The sequence below is a fragment of the Telopea speciosissima genome, chromosome 3 (genome assembly GCF_018873765.1).
Source record: "Telopea speciosissima isolate NSW1024214 ecotype Mountain lineage chromosome 3, Tspe_v1, whole genome shotgun sequence".
Classification (NCBI taxonomy): Eukaryota; Viridiplantae; Streptophyta; class Magnoliopsida; order Proteales; family Proteaceae; genus Telopea; species Telopea speciosissima.
In genome coordinates, this window is record NC_057918.1 from 16,558,449 (window position 1) to 16,575,490 (window position 17,042).

General features: G+C 39.3%; 2 protein-coding genes across 2 annotated transcripts; both read right to left on the reverse strand.

The window, feature by feature from the left end:
• On the reverse strand, positions 1-1,398 carry LOC122656299 (E3 ubiquitin-protein ligase ATL42). Its single transcript, XM_043850783.1, has one exon. The coding sequence runs from the start codon at positions 1,390-1,392 to the stop codon at positions 1-3; it is 1,392 nt and encodes a 463-aa protein (XP_043706718.1). The 5' UTR covers positions 1,393-1,398.
• A 4,768-nt stretch (positions 1,399-6,166) lies between these two features.
• On the reverse strand, positions 6,167-11,444 carry LOC122654507 (ninja-family protein mc410). The gene is made up of 3 exons (XM_043848630.1): positions 11,283-11,444; positions 8,770-10,032; positions 6,167-6,906 (listed from the first exon to the last, which is right to left on the reverse strand). The coding sequence occupies exons 2-3, from the start codon at positions 9,908-9,910 to the stop codon at positions 6,398-6,400; spliced, it is 1,650 nt and encodes a 549-aa protein (XP_043704565.1). The 5' UTR covers positions 9,911-10,032; positions 11,283-11,444; the 3' UTR covers positions 6,167-6,397.
• Between the last annotated feature and the right edge of the window lie 5,598 nt (positions 11,445-17,042).

Consider the following 17,042-nt stretch of genomic DNA (forward strand, 5'->3'; position numbering starts at 1 on the left):
CTATACGTTAGATGTGTGCTGAGGATGAGATTGGTGCTGCTGCTGCTGCTGTGACCTGTTCTCCCGACCCGCAAACCACTGAACCGTCCGTCTCGCAATGGGTATCCAAACCTTCCTCAACCTCTCGTCTTTCCCGTTATGATTCAAAGACTCTCTAATTCTGTTCTTCACTCTGTAATCTGGAAATCTCGAGAGGTTAATCTCGGACACCGATCTGGCCTCTGACGGAACCAATAGACCTGGTGGAACTCTTGGATTTGATTCGGACCCCGAAGTAGAAGGGAAGTTTGAGTTGGAAGAAAACGAATAGTTCGTCTTGATCTTATTGAGCTTATTCTCGAACACCTTCTTCCTCTCTATCTCTTCCTTAATTTTCAGAATTCTCTCATTTGATGAAGACCCATTGTCGGATAATGCCGTCACAGGAGTACTGAATCGCTCGCTACTCGAAGCCAAGGGTGAGAATCCCCTGCTCGACATCACTCTCAACATCTCAGAATTCAACTGGCTGAGATCAGAAGAATTGACATCGCTCCATCGATTCTTGAAGACGACGTCGGAGACTATAATACTACGATTGAATTTAACCAGCAAGTTACGATCATCAGCATCGTTATCCCCACCATATTCGCCGTTGATAACGGGTTTTTCTTCCTGGATTGGCAATTCTTCCCCTTTCTGGCCCTTTTCGATTCTTCGAAAGCTGCTACCGATGCTAAACCTGGAAGACGATGAGCCCACTTGATTATTATCAGGATCTTGCTCTCTCCGTACAAAGAGTTCGATATTGTGATCATCGGTGAGATCAGAGGGATTCCGAGAGATTCTTAAACTGTTGGAAGTGGTGAAGATGGTGATGTCGGAAGGGTCGACCCTGTGCCTGCACAGAGGACAGCTAGAGTGATTCTCGAGCCAGCGATCGACACAATCGATGTGGAAAGCATGCTTGCATTTAGGCAACAATCTAAGAATCTCGATATCTTCGAATTTGGAAAGGCAAACGGCGCACTCTAGGCCTTCTCTTGCTCCTTCCAAAGTAGAGAAGCGGAAGTAAGGGAGCGATTCGATCACCGTCTTGTCGATACCGGAGAAGCGAGAGCTTGAGCTTGACCTCAGTATCCCACGGTTACCAAAGCGACCTTGATCAGCGCCGCCAACGATAAGGTCGGAAGGGAGTGGTCTGTGACAGAATTTGGCATAGACTAAAAGGAGAAAGGTCAAAGAGAACATTATGGAGAGGATTCCAATGACGACGGCGAGACTTGGCCGGAACCCATTCTCCATGTTGTCGTAGTTGTAGCTCCCCGGAGATTGCGCTTCAGCATCGATGAAGAGGAAGAAGAAAGGAACCAAGATGTTGATGATGGTGGTGATCGAAACCAAATTACCCATAGCGATTCGAGAAGAGAAGAATCAAACTTCGCGGAAATTCTCTAACATAAATTGGCTAAAAACATATCGCCAGGGAATTACTTTTAAGAACGCGATTAGTAGAGAATTTCAAAAGCTTTGGATTTTGACGTTTTATATTTGCAGCCGACTAATACCATAATAATTTAATTAAAAACTCTAATACCATAGTAATCAACAAATTACTGTAATATTAAAAGGAAAACAATGGAACATTGAATTCAGGATTTAAAACCCGGAATCTGATCCGGATCCCGGGTCTGACACGTGCTCAAGGACAGCTCTAACTGCCCTATTCTCACTGCACTCATTGGTGCGTTGGAGAGGATCGGACTCAGGGAGTCAGGGTTATGGATCTACACACATAACCCTTGTGTTCATGGATTAATCAGAATTGGGATTGCTCTCTTGTCCATTTTGATTTAGATGTCCGGACTCTCCTTTGACAACACTTCTGTTCTTGTGGAACAAAAGAACAATAGGAACACTCAGTGGGAGTACAACCAAACGGCACCTACTAAGATACTTAGGCATCTAGTGGGGGCCACAAGGAATACAAAGGACCACCGCCATGGATGTAGTTCACAATATCGACACCAGTATTGATAACCGATGATACTAATATCAAAATTGATATGTTTTGGCCATATTGAACGATATTGACATGATACAACATCAAAACACCATTTTTAATCAAGTTACGATTCTAAAACTGTGGCCACCACTTCTCTAGAGCTTACATGTTGAGGTTGCTTTGCTTTTACTCAATCTTCCATGGAAAGGGTTCCTTTCGTCCACCTTACCTAAAACTACCTAACAGAGTATGTGGTAACAGAGTAATACATAATGTACAATACATCATATAAATGGAATAATTACTTTCGAGTGTCCGAAATGATCTAACGACATCAATTTATATCGACCAATATGATATCGATACTTTTTATTTTGGTAGAAATATGATACCAATACTTCAATCCATGTATGGAAGGATATGAGCATATTCCCACATGTACCTTACCCATCTACACCCAACTGGTGAGGGTGGTTTATGGATTGATAATAGGAAAAAAAAAAAAAAAATTTCCTTGCGGATTTTGGCTGTCATTTGTGCCCTACAAGCAACCTTCAATGGACTTGAGGAGGTTCCGTGAAAAAAGGGGGGAAAAATAAGACTTAGGGAGGTCGCATCGAAGCTTTCAAAATTTCCAGTTTTAGTAAGGATTACGGGAGCAATTGACTAAATTACAAACAAGTTGAACATATCAGATCAGATTCCAATCTAAAGACCTTCATGGTCATATAACAGCTGCCCACGTCCTTACATAGTTTTTTATTCCAACAATCTAAAGAGTTGACTTGCGTTGATATATTTTGATATGACACGATCATATACTAAACATTGTTACATTCCAATTCAGATGAGACTAAAATTTTTTATACATAGATTCTGAAGTTTTCTATTCATATATAAAATTTCAATCTGATCTAAGATTGTCGAGTGACGAAACCCAAGGAAAAATAATACAAATGAATTACCCTAGGATGCATGACATACACATGAAGAATTGAAGATATGCCAATTCAATTTTGTTCTAGAATTAAAATGCAATTAATCTACATCAATTTTTTTATATATACATCATTTTTTAAACATTCAATGATCAGAATTACCACATCATTTTTCTTAGTGACAAAAAATATACATGTTGATGTAATTATGGGTGACCGTGCGTTTGAATAAAGGCTTTTTTTTTTTAAATCCAAGTGGCATATCACTAGGTCAACTTAGGATCAGGCAAGTCCGATCAATGAATCCGACACAAATCCGTCGAAAAATTGGTTGACAAGGCCTGTTTATAATCGTTGGTATGCCCAAACTCAACTAGTCCTAGATCAACTCAGCCTTTTAATCGGGATTGGATCGGATCCATGGTTTTAGTGCATGGTATCAGTCAACTCGAAAACTGATATGGTATTAGATTGGAATCAACATGGATCAATCATATCAGACAAATTTACCCCTAATTCTCCTTTATAAATAGGTTTTTTTTTTTTTTATCATTTTACCTCTTGTTCATACTGTATCATCAATACGATATTGACACAATATTGGGATCGATCACTTGCAAAACCATATCACCCGATACGAACGATACGATGTCACTATCTCAAACCATGATCAGATGCAATCCACGATTCCATAATTTAAATCCTTGCCCTGCCCCACCTGTGGAGGTATCATCCTATTGATGCTCAGTTTCCAATGGTAAAGATTAAAAAGGCTTTGGACTTTTGGGTCATGGAATAGGGCAATCTTAGCTTAGCCTGGAGTTCTGGACCCTACTCTATTACAACCCTAAAATGTCAAATGAGACATTTAGGTGTGTTGTCCACAAAAGTCAAGGTTGATTATCTTATACGCTTTTGAATATAACAACTCCCAATATATTTAAAGGAGGAATGTTCTCTATGCCGCTGCGCAACTTGTGTCTAGGCACATGGGCAGTTTATGCAAGGGGGCAGGGTGGTCATTGCACCCACCCCCATGTACCTGCAACACGGATTATGGTGAAAGTTTTTCTTCATCTGTGGAGGAAGAAATCTCCCCCACACCCCCCGGTGATTTTGCCTTGTGATCAAACTATATGTTATCATAAACTTCCACCCTTATTGTACAAATTCAAAACATCTCTTCCTAGTAATGGTAAGAGGATTAATGGATGAAGAAAACTCAATTTAAACATAATTAATTTGTAATATTCATAAATAAAATTGGATCGGGCTTTCCTTCACCCATTGGAGAAGGCAGGGGAAGGCATCAGAAGGGTATTTTGGAAACATTCTACAACCCTATAAGGGTTTGTGAAACCTAGGATGGTAGGTGAATCGTCGTTTATGTGTGGAGAAAAACTTTCCCCAAAATTAGGGAAAAAGCGAGCACTTGACCGCCTGTATACATTCCCCTTCACATAACCCCTCTCCTCATTTGATGTGAACCTCTATACTATATGTGGTTTAACACCCACAGAAGCCTCTCTCCTCCCGCTTTGGGTGTGTATGATGCCAAAATAAAAGGACTACTATGCCAAAATAATCCTCTTTTCTTTAAAAAGATCAGAAGGTTATGGATGGTCACACCATACAACACCCATGATGTGGATGATGATGCGGCAATTCTATGTATTGGATATCTAGAGAATCATTTGGATCAATCACTTGCCAAATTCCATATTTAAACTTGATCATATATCTATCATTTATTGCCATACACCCAATCTGGGCAGCCTTGCATTATTGAAAGCTTTATTTTGCGGCCTGGTCAACCCTAATTAGGCCAAAACTTTACCTGTAAATAGAAGACCTTTGGATCTACCTCTTTTCAAAATTATAATTTCCCTTTGCTATGTGGGCAGTACCCTATGGATAAGCCTGCCTATAAAAGTAGCTTGACTACTAGACGTCCCCCGATTCTTGATAACCTTTCCTTCGGCAGTGAGTCATATTTTTTATCTTAATTTGTGTTGATTGGGGCCTCAATAATAGGACCCACAACCTTCTACATCAACATCTCCTTGCTTCCCCTCCAAAATATTAATTGATTAAGAGCGAAAACACACACCCACCACCCCCTACTCACCCACCCACCCACACCAAAGTTTCATCTACTACTACATCACTGCTGCTCTTTATGCCAGCTGAGAGGGGAAGGAAGGAATTCAAAGCCTACTTTACTGCTCTGTCTGAACCCAACATCATAAAGCTTCAGGTGTTTGTTTACCCAAAAAATGCTCCAGGTGCTTCTACTTCAGCTTTAGCTCACTCGTATTCTGGGGTGCAAGTTTGGCCCGGCAAACCTGAGCTGAACTAGTGTTGGAATTTCTAAACCCGGAGCTAGGCTGAGCTGGGCCTGCGCTAAAGCCTTGGGTTGAGACTGGCCCTACCCTATCCTTATATATGTATATGCAAGATAAGATAAAGGCCATGGATTAAGTATCTAATCCACATTTAATATATATACAGTTGATGTTGCAATTGGATGCAACTCAAGCAAGGCTAGTTGTACACCTAGCCTGTAATCCAAACCCCTACTCCAGGAGCAGCACACTCAGCCTGTAACCCATACCAATACGAAGATAGGCTCCAAGAGCTCAGCTCAAGAAAATGTCCATTCAAGGTTGAATCAGATTAGGTTCCTCTATGGAGCACATGCCTATGCCAAAAAATGGTCGAGCAAAATAATAAACTGAACATTCAAAACAGCAAAGAAAGGTATAAGAGGAAACAAGAGTACCATGCATATGCACTGTGTAATAACTAAGATCATCTTCATGAAACCCCGAGTTCAATGCCTGTTAAAGCTTCTAATATATCTGGAGTTCCCTACTGTCTGCTTAGGAGCATACAGAGAAAGGAGACCTAAACAATGAATCTGAAATGAGAGGAGAAAAAACCGACTCTCTATCTGATAGGTTAATGCATCCATTGCTCTTCTACATACAAAATGAGAAAAGAATAAAAAAAATAGCGGCTAAAAATCAATTTGGGGCAAGGATTCAGATGCTGCCCACAAGATGGCATCTAACAGACAAAAATCATGAAAGATCAACAGTTTGTCATTAACAACTCCTGAAATTTGACTTTTTCCATCTCATGAGGAATCCTAAAATCCAAGGCACAGAAATGTCAAGGTCTTTTAGGTGCAACTCTATGTTGCATTATTTATACAAAAATGTCCCAAACAACTAATAATATGTGGAAGGGATGACTTTTCGATGCTACTACTTGACAACAGAATAATGATGTTCAATGATTACATTAGCCTGCATAAAAATACTGGTTACTCAAGACATTTGATTGGATTGCAAATAAATCAGTGACATATATATAGCAAGAAAGATAACGAGGAAGCTTACAATATGGTAAAGAAAACCACAGGCAGATGTTTTCATTGCAAAATAAGTCATCTTATTATTACTCTAAGACATCAGCCCTGGGCTGAACTTGCAGGATTGCCATTTGGAAATGACACGAAACCTGAGCTGTTCTCAGGGTTGTGTTGATCCGCACTGGCATGCTGAATAAACTCTTCCGGGGACATATGAGACCCATGGCATGCACAAACTATCTTTACCTGGTTTTTGTCAATTCTATAAGTAACGCCAGAAATTGTCCTCCCATTTGGGCCTGGACCTGTAGTAGAAACCCATGGTAGATCAGGATAAGAACCACGTCCCCCAAATTTCAAACCTGCAGCAATACCTGGCCTAATAGCCGAGCCTTCGTATGGGAAGCCATCCACTGCCGATTGGTCTGATACTTCCTTTGGCCTGAAGATCATTCCATTCCCCTTGACCAAATCTTCTGTCTGAGAAGAGGAAATGGCACCACCCTCTTCAGAAGCATGCTGTTTGCCACTCCCTTTGGCTGACTCAGATGCTTTCCCATCATATGGAGAAGCTTCTGATGAGCTATGAGAAGGTCCCTGAACAACAGCTGCATCAACGTAGGAAAAGGTAAAATCAGGAAAATCAAGCACAAGTATAAACCTAATTAAGAAATAGTAATAATGATAAAATAAGGAAAATAAAAGCACGCAAACATTAATACATAACTAACAAGACCATCATTTAGAAGACACTTGACAATATTCATAATAAAAGTAGATTAAAACTAATGGAATACGAACTTCATTTCCCAGAATAAAATCAGCGGCAATATAAACTGCTTCACAGTCCTGAAAATGTGGCACAACCATGATGCCCAAACATTAGCAAGAAGCAGCAGCTTCCAGATTTCTTGTACCGGGCACTAGTTTGGAATACAACAGCTATCCTGTAAAGAAGGCCAATGAGATAAAACACAAGTGGATCCCCTACTACATTGGATGGTAATACTGCCAATCAGTCCATCTGGGCAATCTTATGGGTGTCAGTGATTCACAATGTTCTTGCTTCCTAGCTATATGAAAGGTATTAAATCGGCTAATGGTTTTATCATTTTTAATAGTAACATGGAGTTCCAGGGTGCAGGAGCAAGTACTTGCAGCAGTTGTGGGACAGCTGAAGAGGCAGAAGCATACAGCATTCTCCAGAGATGAGTTGGCACACAAAAGTCTCTCTAGACTTAACGTTCTCTCAGAAGCAAAGTATGTTGTGAGGAGTTAATGAGATTTGGGCCCAAGGTGCATGATGGCAGGTTGAATAATTTACTTTCAGACATTCAGTCTTTGATTTCTATGTCGAAGAACATTGATATCTTTCCAGTTCGTGAACAGAGAGAGGAATAGGTTAGCTCTTGAACTTAATATTTCTATTCTTTATCTGTTTCCTTCTCATATTCTCTTTAACAACCCACCCCCCCAAGGGAAAAAAAAAATGTTTAATTGCAAACCAAGACCTAAAGTATATCTTAGTATCCTCTGGCTTCAACAATGTCCAAGCCAATTAATTAACTCCGCCGACAAGAACGAATCAAATAGTTAAGCTACTCAATCCTAATCAACTTTCTACATCATGATGGCAAGCTGGGTCATCAAGGCTTCCCTCAAGATCCATAACCATAACACAAGGTCTCGCCGAGATCTCGGAAATATCTCGGTATTTTGCAACTCCGAGACGAAACCATTTACAAAATGGGAGAAATACACTGTCTCGGCTGAGATCTCGGTTCGACCGACACCAAACCAAACCCAACATATAAAAGTGACTCAACTCGACCGAGACCAGAAGAAATCTTGACTGTTCTCGGTCGTCCCGCTGGTTTCGGCAGAGACGCTCCAAAAAAACTGGTTTTCATCCTATTTTTACTACTACTAAATTATGTGTAGAATAGGGCCTATTAGTATGTCGTCATAGAGGTTCCATGGTTTTGGTGGGTTTTTGACCTAGTTAGGTCATGAAACTTAACATACAGCCTATTTTGGGCCATTTAAACACAAGGGCACTATCAGGTTCTAAAAATCAAAGTCAAAATAGGAGTTTGACTTTGGACCCTAGGTTGGTAGGATTTGACGTACTGATAGGCCACAAAATAAAAAACCCACCAAAACCATGGAACAAGTTAAAAAAAATTTTGCACCAACTCACCAAGATCTCAGTCTAACTCGGTTTTCTGCCTAGACGAAACCAGGACCGAAACCAAGACCTTGAACCATGTCCATAACAATCATGCCCAGATCAATCCACAAGGGTGGATAAATAAAGCAACTAATTATCATGGTTATGAAACATCTCCTTGTCTGGCTGATCATAAAACTAATCACAGCGATCAGGCATTCTAATTTCTAATTTACCATTCCTTATCCCTAAATAAGTGAAGGCATAAAAGGGAGCCACAAAAATGGAAGAGATTTTTAACCTGGAGAAATCTTTAATCCATCTTCTGATTTATCCGAATTCAAGACCACACTGCCAATATTCCTTCCAGCATAGGAAGGAGGCAACTGTTGAACATGAGAAACCATTCCCCACGGCTGATCTGTCTCCAATATCGGAAGTTGTAATGTTGAGTAACCAAAAGTCAATGGCATATTGCTAGGATTCATTGGCTGGCTGACTGGCCACTCACTATTTGCACAAGGCATCATCTGCATCACACAAGGTCCAGGAAACCCTGATGTGCTGGAAGGACCATTTGAGTTAGGCACCTTCACAGGCAATGAGGATGGCACGGTCATTACTGTGAGAGGTTGTAGAGAATATGGAATCCCATATGTTAGGTTTCCAATATTAGATTCATTTCCTGGTGGAACATTAGATTGCTTTTGCCCTTGCATGTCTTTAGCACCAGAATCACTAATCCCATGCTTCTCTTTGGGAAACTCGGAGGAGCGAGCATTACCCATGTACCTTTTTGTGCCATTTTCATGATGTAAACCCTGCCTTGATGTCGAACCCTCAACTTCAGACTCCGCCACATCTTCATTTTCGGCAGTTGAACCATCTTCAGTGGTCATCGAAACATGTGAAGTTTTCACTGAGGAAATAACAGCCACAGAAGAATTCTTACCATGTACATCACCATATGGAACATCTCTTTCATGTTTCTTTTGGTGATTCGTCTCCTCAAATAACATTTTACGTTTGTTACATGATTCTGTCCACAGCTTGCCTCCTATTTCATGTAGATCGGACTTCTCTCCGTCAACGTCAGCAGACCTATTAACATTTGGAGCCCAAAGTCCTCCATATCTGGGGAACTGTGTATTGTTGTTTCCATGCAAATCCTTAGAAGTACCTGCCTCTGAGGTGTTTGCAAGGTTAGTAAAGAAGTTCTCTTGGGATTTCACCAGATCACTTTTCTGGGAATCAGTATCTAAGTCCTGTTTCTGGGTGCCAATATGATAAAAGTTCTTCAAATCACCCACTAATTTATTGTTAACACCTCCTTCCACAGTCTTAATATCTGAAGAACTTCCATCTTTACTCTTTGATTTACCAACAGAGCCACCACAAGAAAGACCCAAGCTTAGCTCAATCCCATTCTCATCCTCCATCATATGCAACCAAATTATATCAAATATTTACTACTTAGATGCTCTTTTTTCTTTTTCCCAATTGGACAAAAAGCCAGTTCCTCATGATCCGCATCCAAGGCAAGCAATCATCTTGAAATCGAAGTCTGGAACAAAAACATCTAATTTTTCAGAAGCATAACTAAATAAAAGAGTAACCAACATGATAGAATCTCATCCAACCAAGTTACACAGGCAGGTCCTTTTTCATTTGCAGAACTTGTGACAACCATGTGAGAGATGAAAGAAGCATACTAAAACTATATAATTAAAAATAGGGCTGTGCTTGGTATGCATTCTAAGTCGACTTCGCATTCTTTGATGATAAAAACAACTATTTTTATCTTCCAAGAATGCGAAATCGACCTAGAATGCATACCAAACGCTGCCTAGGTAAGGCATGCCTATTTTGCAATTTCAGTCCCGACATGTTACAAATAAAACAAAACTTTAGCATGACTTAAGGAAAAAAGAAGGGATGCTTTCTATGTTAAACAAAATTGTGAAGAATAAAGTACAAATTATTCAATGTTTTATCATTAGAGTTGATTAAACCGCAGCTTCCAGCAGAAATTGGTTCTGTGCAACTTAGACTTCCTCAAAAGCCAAAAAAACCCAAGAGGAATCCCACAACTCCCCCCCTCCCCCCCGGCAGGAACACACCCACACACATACACATAATTTAAAAATAAGGGAGGAGGAGGGGGGAGGGGGGGGGGGAAGGGAAAGAAGGAAGGGAGGAAGAAAACCAAAGATAACTAATGTGCCAGAATTGAGCTTTCAATTAGCAGTTCATCCTGACCGCAATGACACCTCAAACACCACCAAGTTCTACAGTCCATGTATCAAATTTCACTATCAAAATCATTGAAAATCCAGCATCAGCCTCTTAAAGAAACTGTCATATTAACAAGCAAGTCAGCATGTGAATGATAGCAATTTGAAAAAACACGTCTCAGAGAATCAAAATCAAACAAACGCACATCTATAAGCTTTTTCCTGAAACTCTGAGTGGGTTCCCTTTTTTTTTTTTTAAGTGCGGGGAGGGGGGGGGGGGGAGTGATTAGAAGATCCAGCCTTTCCAGTTCATTCGTGCAAATCTAATTATCTCATCGATCAGAAAATAATGACATCAATAAATTCCGAAAGCAAAATCACAAACTTACACAGCAGCCGAAGGAATACAAACGAAACCCAGATTTTATACAAGGGAGAAAGCATTAAAAAAAAGATCCACTAAAATTGAACATCCAAATCCTTCAGATTCGAGCATCAGAAACCATAATTTCCTGAAACTACCGAGGCAACCACTAAAATGGAAGATGAGAAGTAGAATAAGGAGAGAAAAGTAAACCACCTGAATGAGGCGAGCCCATGAAACCCTAAAAATAAGATCTTGAGCAGAGGGACTGCGGGAAAAGACTAAGAGGAAACAGGACAGAGAGAAATTGATTGGCTACATCTGCAACTCGGAACTCGAAAGGTTTCGATTAATACATCATTACGGCAGAAATCTTTTGTTTTCTCCTTCATATCTCATGGGCCCTTTTTCCTTATCTTTTCTGTTTTGCCATTTTATTTCTTTTCTATTTTTCTCCATTCTTTTTGTAATTTAAGCACGTGATTATATTATATGGATTTTTCGTGGCCGTATACTTTTACTTGCTTTTTTCAATACAATCCCGATTTTATAATAAAAGAAGGGGCTCATGTTCTCCATGCCGCAGTGCAAGCTACGCCCAGACACATGGGTCTGCCACTTAGAGGGCAAGGTGATCATTGCACCCACCCCCATGTGTCTGGGCTCAACCTGTGCCCCTGGCACAGAGAACATTCTCCCTAAAAAATATGAGAGGGTTCTTTGAACAAAACAGTATCATACATTGGAGGCTAGCGATGCCATTTCATAAGAATGGAATGCGAAAAAAACAACATCATACATTGGAGACTACTAGATCATTTCATATAAGAAGATGGATAGACGTAGAGACGCTAGCATTAGGAGTGAAAGTTTGGCCCTATGAACCCGAACCCCCCTTGAGCCCAAACAGGGCCTGGGTTGACATACCTGGCCCTGAGGGTGGGTTAGTGCTGGGAATTTCTGGCCCTGAGTCAAGGTTAGGACGGGTCAAGGATGAGGCCTCAAACTGAGCCCAGTCCGACCTTGCTTTAAGTTATACTATAAAATATATATTGATATACTATATATATTATAAACTTTAAACGCCACATATATTTTATTATATAATAATATAATATAGGCAAAACGTTTGCTGGTCGGTAGAGCAGGTAACTGTATTGGTGAGGGGGAGTAATCTCATCCCTCGAAAAAGCATCTCATAATCGTGATCGTTCAATCATTTCTTTACCTGTATCTAAATACAGTATTATATATAGTTATTTTGTAATTTAAAAATGTGTTTATTCAGATTGTATTTCGGTATTTCCCATTCCCAATACGCAACAGTCTCCTTTCTTCGGTGTCACTTCGAGCACTCCGTCGCAAAGTCCTTCCTGTTCATCCAAGAGTCTCAGGCGTCGGGGGTGGGCAGCAGAGGGATCACGACATCACGTAAGAGGGGGAGTTGGGGGTGAGGTGGTCCGCAATAGAGGAGCGTACAACAAAGGAAGCAAGGTTCGAAAGTGGGAGAGCACGACAGGGGAGCAATAGGTTATGCCATCGTGGGAGATGGCAGATGGCGAGGGTTCGATTGGAGAAATCAATTGAGAAAGAGTGGAACGTACCCCTCGAGAGAAAAAGAAACTGAGGAAAGAATGTCAAAAAAGTGTGGAAATTTAGCGTGGTTTCCTCCATCTTCAACTTCTTCGTTTTTCCTCTTTGTCTCCTCTATCTTCTGCTCCACAGTTTGGATACCAGCTCCACCTTCTCTAATCTTGGCTTCAGGCCCAAAGACATTGAAACCATTTTTATTTTTTTTCTCAGATTGTTGACCTTAACAATATCCCAATCGAAGCCATCATTGCTTGCTTGCTTGCTTCTCTGAGGGAGGCACTAGTGCCAGTTGCTCTTCAAGCAACTTCCCATGGAACACCCTGCTCTCATACCATTATATCAAATGCAGCTCTTCACCAAATAGCCTTTGCTCTATGTCATAAGCCCACCAAGATGGAAGAGAGAGGAGCAATTGGAACGAGGGATAGATCTCGAATCCTCTGTTCCCCTTCTTCTGCAACACTGCAAATTTCCCAAATCTAAGGCCGGAGACGAGTGCAACGAAATCCAAATCCTTACAAAAACTATTGAAGATGGGGCTACCGGATCAGATTAGCGAGTTCTGTTGAATCGAATCAGATTAGCGAGGTAAGAAAAACCTGTGTGAAATACAAGCCAGAGAGGATTCGGAGGAAATAGGTTTTCAAGAGAAAAGGGAGCTCGAAAGTTTCGATTTCTTCAATTTTGAGCCATACGTATTAGCGGGTTTAAATAATATATTTATTATTTTATGCAATACGGATTTCATAATAATATCATATGTTATTTTATTCCGAACCAACACATATGATTTATGAGTTCATATCCTACGGCCCAAAAGAAACCCCTCAAAAGATCCCTATATGGGGGTGACGGACTAGGAAACCCCAACCCTATAATATATTATATATGAAGATAATAAGTGATAATACATTTATGCATAAGTTTTTATGCACGATATGCATTAACTATTGTCCGATGGGCATTCATTGCCATCCAAAATTACCGTAAAGCCCCCACATCCCCTATTGAATGAATGATACATGGAATTTACCGTGCACGAATTCCTTTCCCTATATTTTATTATAGTGTTTTTATGTAAAATTTGTAGTTCTCTCCGATCCAACTCAACTCAGTCCAGTTCATGCATCTCTCCCTTCCCCCACTCCATGATCAGGGCCAATTAGGGTCGGGCCGGGCTTGGGCCCAGCTAAGGGGAATTAGGGTTGGGCTGAGGTTTATAAAATCTCGGACCAACCCAACCTTGTTACTACCCTAGCTCGCATACTCTGCCTAGAGGCTCAAGACCCTTTTTACCTAAAAATATAATCAATGTTGTTAATTTATTCTCTTTTCATTACCATTGGTCAATCTGAACTCTTTTAAACACAAGAGTTTTATCATCCAATACCATCATTTGATCAGGATTATAAATCGTTGCTTGGTTGTGTAGGTCTTGTACCAGTGCAAAGGCATCAATATAGAGGTGATTTTTAATTTCATAAGGGTAGGGCGGTTTTTTTGCATGCTCCTGTATCTGGACACAATGGCCATGCGCACCATTCCTTTTTCCTAATTACTTTCTTCTTGTTTTCGTCTCATGAAGTAACATGATATAACTATTGTGGGTTTTATTCCTCTTTGTACGATAGGTTCAAAGGAGCGATCCTATTTGATCCATAAAGATAATAATATCAACTATTATAATTATCTTTTGTCTTATATGAATTATGTAGGTTGATGATATTTTAATATAATCAAATATATAGTTATTTTTATTTATAAGAAAAACATATAATTATTTATCGGTTACCCTTATCCTATCAGATTTGATTTTAATTTTTTCCCCTTTTATGTGCAACGGTTTTCAAGTTCAATAATTCAAAAGCGTAACCTTCACCATGCAAGCTGCGTTCCAGTCCTAAAATGATCCCCTCTCAATGACTAAAATAAAGGCATATATTCAATAGAAACATAATTGCTCCAAATTATAGTTGGAAAACCAGGTTTACTGACTCAACTCGTCTTTTAGAAAAACCTGGTGATTCGGCCTTGTCAAACCCAGTCAAAACGAATCATGTTTTTAAAATTTTTAATGCAATAAATATGTATAAATTAGTAAAAAATAAGAAAACATAGAAAACCAAGAAGGCAAAAAAAGAAGGAATCACATATCATTGCATTTTGAGTTCATACCATTGAACAAGAGAAGGGGAGTTGAAGAGTTGAGGGTTTCTTATTGTTTTAAAATATGGATCTACTATTTTACTCAACTCAATTTCTAAGTGAATCAGCATTATGGTTTTAAAAAACGATTATACTCGTCGAGTTTGTCATGACTCGGGTAAAAATACCGAGTCTTATTTGACTCGGACGATTTATGACCCAGTTTCACCATTTTTTTACCTTGACCTAATCTACACGACTCTTGACCAGATTTTTTTAAAATTTGGACTCGACTAAGCAACTTGTCCCAGTCAAAACCCAATTTTCCAACCATGCTCAAAATAGCAAATTAGAATCATGAGAAATCTAAGAATCTAACACTACAAAAAGGTGTATACCAATACATGAATAACAAGGAAAGATATCAGTTCAATAAATGCAAGAGAGGTACGTGACTGAATTTTAATAGTTTAATCTAAATTTTAAAAATTGATCGATCCAAATCGATTTCTATACATTTAATGATCAGAAATACTATACTACCCTTCTATAAAACGTAATTAAAGGAATTAAGTGTACAAACTACAAACTTTTTTTTTTGGGTAAACGTACAAACTACAAACTTGAAACACCATTTTAGTCAATAATAGTCTGTCTATGCATAAAAAAAAAATCTAGTCAACGGTCCAGAAAACTTCCTTTTAACTAGTTTTAGTGCAATGATAATTCACCCACCCCAAACAATAGATCGCGTTTGATCCTTGGTCTCCACTATTAGAAGACCTTTTTAACTTTAATTAAACCATAAAATAACTATTTTTCTAACAATAATAGTCAATTTGTATACTTAAATGTGATTCATTATTAGTGTACTTGATATAAAACATAGGAATAAAGAAATACTGCTATAGTATTCTAAATTATAAGGGGGAAGTTGCTTTTTTGTGCCTTTTTTGCCCCACCATTAAGAGCATTCACTAAACTATATAAGATTGGACCAAATTTCCCTTCACCCATATGGTGAACATAGGATTCCTTCACCATAAGCATTTAAAGATGAAACCAAAGTCCAATCATAAAGTCTAAAGTCACCTCCATCCATGAAGGAAAACTTAGTCCTGAGAGATTTGATGTGTGTGTAAAAAGGGGTACCCAATGCATGAGGGTTCCACCATCGCTTTTGTGTGTGTGTGTTTTCTTGATCTTCTAGATTAGGGCTGCAACAGGGTTGGGTTGGATTAGGCTTATCAAAACCCCAACGCAATCCTGACTTAGGGCCTGAAAAAATCAACCTTGACCCGCCCTAAAGGTCGAGCCAGACTAACCTTGATTGACCCTAATCATGGGAGGGGGAAGGGAAATGCATGGGTTGGGCTGGGCAAAGGAGAAAATGATCAATTTTACATAAAATTACAATATAATAAAATATATTATATCACTTATTATCTTCATATATAATATATTACATAAAAAAATGTGTGTGGCATATAAAATTTATAATATATATAGTATATCAATAGATATATTTTGCATTATAACTTAAAATAGAGTTGGTTTATGCCAGGTTCAGTCCAAGGCCTCAACCTTGGCTCAACCCGACCTTGACTTAGGGCCAGAGCCAAAAATTTCTAGCCCTGACCTACTCTCAAGGTTAGGATATCTTAGCCCAAGCCTTGTTGGGGCTCAAGGCAGACCAGGGCGGGTTTGGGCCGATAAGGCCAAACTTGCACCCCTACTCTAGATCATCCACTGGAACTGCTATCTCTTAGAATTGGTGGAAATCAATGACATTGGCTGCTTTTGAAATTGCAATGGCTTTTGAATATTTTCCATTAGTTGGTTAATTTCTTTTATGTTAGTTCATTACTATGCCTAGTGAAGTATAATGCTTCACCATTTGAACTTAAAATGAGTAGATGCATTAGTTAAAGATTACAAAATATGTAATTTTCTATTTTATATTCATCTCAATTTGATGACATTTTGGTAATATTACTAAAACTTCCCTCCTTAATGCAATCTGTTGAATTCCCATCCTCTATTATTAAAGTCTAAACCATCCCTCCTTAATGCAATCTATTGGTATACAACACGCACACTCACACACCGATGTGGGATTAAGTAGAGTCTTTTGCCATAATGTAAACGAATCATTTGACACAGTTACACTTAGACATCAGAGCTTAAAAGAACGAAATCAGGATCCAGATCGTTCTCGATCATGGTTTGTAATCTCGG